Source organism: Eurypyga helias, unplaced genomic scaffold (genome assembly GCF_000690775.1).
Source record: "Eurypyga helias isolate BGI_N326 unplaced genomic scaffold, ASM69077v1 scaffold18797, whole genome shotgun sequence".
Taxonomy (NCBI): domain Eukaryota; kingdom Metazoa; phylum Chordata; class Aves; order Eurypygiformes; family Eurypygidae; genus Eurypyga; species Eurypyga helias.
Window position 1 is genome coordinate 1 of NW_010262510.1, and position 7,266 is coordinate 7,266.

At 56.9% G+C, this 7,266-nt stretch overlaps 1 protein-coding gene across 1 annotated transcript; it reads right to left on the reverse strand.

Moving 5' to 3' along the window:
* Positions 1 to 1,027: 1,027 nt before the first annotated feature.
* LEPRE1 (leucine proline-enriched proteoglycan (leprecan) 1) lies at positions 1,028 to 7,070 on the reverse strand (the record flags this gene model as incomplete). Its single annotated transcript, XM_010155760.1, has 13 exons — positions 1,028 to 1,136; positions 1,218 to 1,358; positions 1,523 to 1,598; positions 1,810 to 1,927; positions 2,401 to 2,551; positions 2,675 to 2,770; positions 2,866 to 2,993; positions 3,149 to 3,270; positions 3,623 to 3,675; positions 3,787 to 3,876; positions 4,601 to 4,740; positions 6,288 to 6,419; positions 6,881 to 7,070. Coding segments are annotated over 13 exons (1,546 nt in total), but the record flags the coding sequence as incomplete, so codon positions are not given.
* Positions 7,071 to 7,266: the final 196 nt, after the last annotated feature.

Sequence of the window (7,266 nt, forward strand, 5' to 3'; positions counted from 1 at the left end):
CCCGGTGACACCAAGCAAGCGGCAGCCCCAGGACCTGGCAATCGTTAACCGCTCTGGCCTCATCAGCAGTCTGCTCACGCGCTTGGCCAGCCCGGGTCGAACACCGGCACCGGGGACCATCTATTCATCCCAGAGAAACCGTCCTCCAGGAACCCCCCTCCCACCTCCATACGGGACGGGACCTGCCCTCCACCCTCTCCAAACGCTATAGGGGTGCCCGGCTCTGGCAGCGTGGGCAGTGTGAGGCGGGATTTATTTACTCACATTCTCGGGATGGTTATGGTAATGGCCGGGGGCCGGACACCCACGGGAACAATTCGGGGGTGTCACAGCACTCAATGTCCTTCTTGTTCAAGGACAGTTCCCTCCTCCCCGACATCATGAGTCCCTTCCCACGCTGCAGGCACGGGGTCCGTCCAGGGGATGCTCTGGGTTTTAGCCTGGGGTTGCATTGCCCATACCAAAAATCCCTGCTTGCTCCCCCCAAATGGCCCCTTTTGTCCCCCAAAAATGCCTTCCTGGGGTTGCAGGGCTGCAAAGCCCTTGGGTAAATGTTTGCAAGGAGGGAAGGATGCGTCCCAACACCGGATGACAGGCTGGGGGGACACGACAGCAGCCTCCAGCCTCCCACTCAGCATGCAACATCTTAGAAAAAACCACCTTTATTCACCCATTTTCTGCAGAAGGCACTTAAATAGCCGCAGGTTCAGCCGAGCAGAAAGGCACGTGTCTGCTACTGTGGCACTGGGTCCTCACCCCTAAAAGAGCATCCCTCCCCTGTCCCCCAGGTCAGCCCGCCCCCCGAGTCTCCGTGATACCCTCAGCTCAGGTCCGCAGGGGGATGCTGGGTGCTGCAGGGGTGGTGCAGAGCATCGCCCAATTCCCCATCCCACGGTTGCCGGGGACAGAAGGGGAGTCCTGGCTGGCAGCCTCGTGGCTGAGCAGCCTGAAGCCACAATGCTGGTGTTGCTGGTCCCGGCGGGGACGTCCTGGTCCCCAGGGGACATCACAGCTCGTCCTTCCTCACGGCGACAGCCGCCAGCGGCTTCACATGGCGCCTGCCCCATCTCCTGCAGCAACTCACCCTCTTCGGCACCAAAAAGCATCTTCACCAGGTCGTCTGCCTGCACACGCTCCTGGGGGGCAGACCCATGGGGTTAAGCATGGCCATTGTCCCCCCACCAAAAACTCCACCTACTGCTGGGGAGGGGGCTTACCCGCTCACTGTGTCGAGGGTCCAGTGTGAACCAGAGGGCGATGGCACAGCGTTGGCCCTTGGTCACCGCTTTCACCCCATGGGGGTTTTCGGAGCCAGAGGAGAAGCCCACGGCACGGCCGCACTGCGGCTGAACCTCCGCCTGTGATGGATGGGAGACCCCGGTCAGGATGCAGCCGGTGGGTCAGGGATGAGTTGATTCCCCCAGCCCAACTTCATCCCTTGTGGTGCCACAGGGGACGGGGCCAGCGGGCAGGAGCTGGGTTTGGTGCTGCACATGGATCCTCAAGGAGCTGAGCTACTTACGGTCTCAGTCTTGGCATCCAGCTCAGTGAAGTAGAAAGCTCCTCCTTCAAAGTCCCCATTGAGATAGAGGATGGCACTAAAGGAAGCAGGGGACAAGTGGAGGTGACAACCATCGCCACAGCTCCAGCAAACAGATGAGTCTGGACCTCCCCCAACACCATGGCAAGAGCAAGAGGCAGGAGAGCCCAGGCTGGGTTGTCCTCCCGTCCTGCTCCTCCCAACCCTGGAGCCGCCAAGCCATAGGGCCCTCAGGTGGGGAAGCTCTGGCTGACAGACGCCATCGGTACCTGTAATCCCGGAAGGTGTAGGCTGGAGGTTCCTTCACACACACCAGGGCCTCTGCGTTGAGGATGCAGTTGTCCACGTGCACCTCATGACTGCTGTCACTTCGTCCTTCTTGCTTCTCTAGGGTGGAATGAGACCTGGCACATCAGGACCCCTTTGTCCCTGCAGGACCAGGGTCTGTCCCCAAGCATCACATGCCTGGAGGTGACAAGAAAGTCACCCGTAGCCTAAAGCCCTTCCTCTTGCTGAGTGTGGGCCATGAGAGGCCGTTTGGGTGGTGCAAGCACTGACTTGTCCCATGGCATGCCCATAGCCCTCCAGACACAGCGTCTCCCAGCACCTGACCCCAAATGCCTCCAAGTGCTGGAATCCTGTACAGCATGAAGCCACCTGCCCCACTGGAGGCAACCCATAGAGCTGCTCGTCTTCCCAAACTGAGCTTAGGGACAAGCTCCCCACACCTCCTTTTGGGAAAGGAGCAGGTTAGGGAGCAGCAAGGGGACCAACCCGGCCATTGGAGGGAACCTGGACAGGACAAGAGGCTGAAGGGGACTTGTTTCTCCTCGAGTTTGCTCCTCCGAGGCCATGCTCACCGTCGATGGCCGTGCGGCACACCAGGTGGGAGTAGGAGAAGTGGAGCGGGACCTCCAGGCGGAAGTAGGACTCCATCATGTGCCGCACCTTCTCCGTCACGTTGTAGTAGAGGTAGGCGCTCTGCAGGGGCACCTTGCCCTCCTGGCCCAGCTGCAGGGGACAGAGAGGACAGGGGCTCAGCCGCAGGCGGGTTGGGCAAGGACGAGCAGCGGCCTGCCTTCCCCCCTTGTCTCCAGAGCCTCCTACTCCCCCCTTCCCTGCAGCCACCCTAACCTTGAGGGCCTTGAGGACAGTCACACCGTAGAAGGTCTCACTCGGGGTGTGAGGAGACGTCTTCCCACGATAGCCATCCCCTGCTGAGGCAGCTGCCTGCAAAACCCAATTGGTGTTACCAGTCTGACTTCTGAGCCACAGGATGGGATTCTTCAGCATTCCCAGCTCATTCCTCCCATCCCCGCACTCACGTTGGTGAGTCTCTGCAGCTCCCGGCACTCCTCGGCAGAAAGGACTCCATCCACCACAACGCGCTGGGAGCCGTTCAGGGTCTTGGAGTTCATGGTGACACTGGCTCCTTCGTACACCAAGGGGCCACCTGTAACACAAATGGGATCAGGAGGACACAGGGATGTCCTTCCACTGGGGGAAGCTGTGGCCCGGCCACCTGCTCCTGCCACCATCCACGTGGAGGGACCATGGCGGCAGGAGACATGGAGGTCCCCATCCCACCTCCCCTCCCATCCTCTGCACCTTCTCGGATGAACTTGCTCATATCAGCAGACTCCTTGGCCTTTTCCTCCACCAGCGTCTCAATCTCCTTCATGAGGTTGCCAATCTCCTCCGAGATGCGCGCTGCCGTCTCCCGCTCCACCCTGGGCACATGGCAGCCATCAGCGCCACCGCCCACTGTCCCCAAGTCGGGAACGAGGGGCACCAGGACAAGTTGTCTCCAGGGACCAGTAACAAAGCCCAAGGCTGGAAAGAGTCAGCTCGACAAATCCCTCACCACGAGATGCTTGGGATGACCCACCCATCCCCATCACCCCAGGGGCCAACGGGGAGCAAAGTTCTGTCCTCCAGCAGCCTCTTCCAGCCTCAACACCAAAAAAAATCACTGGCAGCAAGGCCATGGCCTTTGGCCCAAACCACAGGGAGGAAGAGGGCTACGTCTCACTGGTCCCCCCACTGGGGTAGGCTTGGCCATCGGCTTGGGAGAGCACTCACTTTTGTTTCTCTCGCAGTCTTTTTGGTATCACCTCTTCAGGAGTCCACGTGTCCTGCAGCCAGAAGAACATCATCAGGAGCTGGACGAGGATCTGGCTGGGATGCAGACCCCACGTCCCCTTCCCATTTGGCCACCGCGTCCAGCCTGGCCCAGCACCACTCACCGGGTCCACGAAGGGGATGCCAAAGACATCGTAGCTGAAGAACAGCAGCTCCTTCTCCATCAGGCTTCGCTGGCGGTATGCCTGGATCTCCTGTGGCGAAGGGCAGAGGGATGGGGTGAGGGCATGGCATGAGAGCTCTAGAAAGACCCCGAGCGAGGGTGCTGGGTTTACATCATTCCCATGGTCCTTGCTCGAGACCTGCAGACCTGGTTTCCCAGTCCCCCTGGCAGCCCGGAAGCAAGTGGCTTTCCCCATCCTGCATGAACTTCCCTGTCCTGTGTGGATGAACCGTGAGGAGAGGACGGGGGAGACAGAGCCGCATGCATGTCCCTGCTGCAGAAAGCTCTTTAGAAGCAAATTCCCCTCCCTGCTCCAGTTGAGGTGGGGCCGAGACCTCCATCCCTGCCTACCACATCCCTCCCAGGCAGCACCTGACCACCCACATCCAGCTATTTTGGAGCCAAATCCTCCTCTTTTAAAGCAATTTCACAGCAGCTGTAGAAGTCTGTAGCAGAGTTGGGCTCAGATCCTCCTAAAAAATCTGTCCGTCTGCCTCTCATAGATGTCTCCCAGAAGACCTGGTCCATTTGCGCAAGCCATAAAGCCTTCACTTGGCCAAACATATCTTTCCAGTGATGATTTCCAGTCTCTCAGCTATTTTCCAGCTTGTTAAGTCTTGCATCCATCCAATTCTCTCTACCTTGCCACCAAAGGGTGGCTGGACCGGAGCACACCCCAAAACCTCTGCAAACGTTACGATCCCCAGGAGGGGAGAAGATGTCCCCGCACTGGCTCATCCCAGCTGGTCGCTCACCTCTCGGGGCTGTATGGGTCCTGCCAGGTTTTCTCCCAGGACAGCAGTGTAATAGGCCAAATTCTGGTTCATCACCTCATCATTTGGGAAGAAGAGCAAATAGGTTTTGGTGCATTCAATGGCTTTTTCGTAATTCCCATCTGCAAAGAGAAACAGGGCTGTTACAGCACATACAAAAGCATCAGAGACTGCCAACACAGATATGGAGGAGAAACAAGAGAGAAAGTCCTTGTTCTCCAAAGGGTCTCCCAAGTAGGGCAGATACCCTGGAGCAAAGATTACTCCTGCCATAAAAGCAAAATTAAGAGGCCAAGGTCCTCTCCTGTCTGCAGAAATCACCTCACCAGAAATCAGGGACGCTGCTTGGGTAGGTTTTTTTGCATGGAAAACATCTTGAAGCCTATTTCCAGGCAGCAAGACCTAACCATTTCCAGGCTAACCTGCAATTTTCAGCCACTTAAGCACCCTGACACACTTTCATCGTCAGGATCGCAGCCTTTCAATCTTCCTGGACTTCATTTTTTTTTCGCCTCCTTTTGGAGAAATCTGCACAGAACCAGTTAAGATTTTTCTAAGGAGGTGAATAAAAAATAAAATAAAATTGGGTATATTTGCCTGGGTTATAACTAACTGTTTTGGAGGGGGAGGTTCCTCTGTGGTTTGGAGCAAGAGGTGGACAGCTGGCAGGAGAAGAAAAAAAAATGCTTCTCTAGGCTGTTATTTCACTTGGAAAGCGAAACTGCCTGGGAACTGAGCATCTAAAGTGACGTGGACTGTTCCTGCAACCAGGCACAGTGAGATCCAACTCTCCTGTGGCACATTTCAGGCTGGAGGAGCAGGACTGCATGAACCTCATGAAGATCGACAAGGACAAGTGGAAGGTCCTGCACCAGTGTCAGTAAAGATGTGGAATGGATGGATTTAGATCAGCCCTTGGAGATCAGGACTTGGAGATACCGGTGGATGAAAAATTGGACATGAGCTGGCAATGTGTGCTCGCAGCCCAGAAAGCCAACCGCATCCTGGGCTGTGTCACGAGAAACGTGGCCAGCAGGTCGAGGGAGGGGATTCTCCCCCTCTACTCTGCTCTGGTGAGACCCCACCTGGAGTGCTGCGTCCAGCTGTGGATCCTCAGCACAAGGATGTGGACCTGTTGGAGTGGGTCCAGAGGAGGCCACAAAAATGGACACAGGGACGGAACGCACCCTGTGAGGAAAAGCTGAGAGAGCTGGGATTGTTGAGCCTGGAGATGAAAAGGCTCTGGGGAAACCTTGTAGTCTTTCTATAGATTAAGGGGGCTTGCAGGAAAGATGGACACAACTTTTTACCAAGGCTTGTAGTGACAGGACAAGGGGCAAGTTTTAAACTGAAAGAGGGTAGTTTTACGTTGGCCATAAAGAGAAAATTTTTTATGGTGAGTGGTAAGACAGTGGAATAGGTTGTCCAGAGAAGCTGTGGACGCCCCATCCCTGGAAGCATTCAAGGTCAGGTTGGACAGGGCTTTGAGCAACCTGCACCAGTGCAACATGTCCCTGAACCTTGGGTTGGACTAGATGATCTTTGAAGGTCCCTTCCCAACCCAAAGCATTTGGTGAGTCTGTGATTTCTGCCCGTGCAGGAATGGCCTGTGCAGAGCACCATGTCCAGCTCCGACGGCCAACGGAGGACGGGGCAACAAGCTGCTTACTGTTGTAGTAGGCAAACTGGAGGTAGTTGAAGTGCGAGGGCAGGAAATCCTCCAAAGGCTTCTCCCGGCCGGGCTGGGAGGCCAGCTCTGTAACGCAGCCCTGCTTGCAGCTTAGCACCTGCATGTAGTGGTCTGGTGGAAAAAAACTCTGTGTTACTGCACGTGGTCATCCCAGGGGTGGTGGACAGGACCTTGAGGGTCTTCACTCCAACCTCCTGCTCACAGCAGGGCTGTTGAGAGCTTTTTGGTGGTGGAGGTGGAAACCCCCAAGGATAGTGGTCGCCCACCTCCGTGTGACTGGGGCTGTGCTGCTTTCTGTAAAAGGAGTGGCCACCCTCAGCCTCCCACCCTTGTGTCCTGGTGACCCCTCCACTGGTCCTCTCCTGTTTCTCCACATCCCTCTAGAAACTGGAGGGCTTCCTGGGCATTACCCCCAGTGCTGAGCGCATACAAACACCTCCTGGCCACGTTCCCCCTAGTGAAACCTAACATGGGCTTTGTCCTCTCTGGGACCCACCAACCCCTGGGTCATTGGGGACCTTTTCGGACTGTCCCCAGCCCTTGAGTTGGGACGCAGCACGCCTGGCTCCCACCTGTGATGGCCTGGAAAAGGTCCGCGTTGTACTCCAGGTAGTTGTAGCCCTCATAGTCGTAGGGTCCCTCACAGAGCACACGGCACTCAGCGTCTGCCACAAAATACTCCTCCAGCGCCTTCTCCAGGTGCAGGATGGCAGCGGCCGGCTGCTCATCCGTGTAAAACCGCACACCCAGCCGAAACTCACTCTGTGGAGGGATAACAAATGATGGGGGGGGCTCAACGCCCTGATCCCTGTGACGGGGCACCCAGCGTGCCTTGTCCCCACAGGATGGACCTCACAGCAGCAAAGTGGCATCCCATGAGCTTGTGGAGCCAAAAGCCGCGGTGTGACTTCCCCAGGTCCAGCAGCAGATGGGTGTTTTGCCCAAAGTGGGGGGTGGG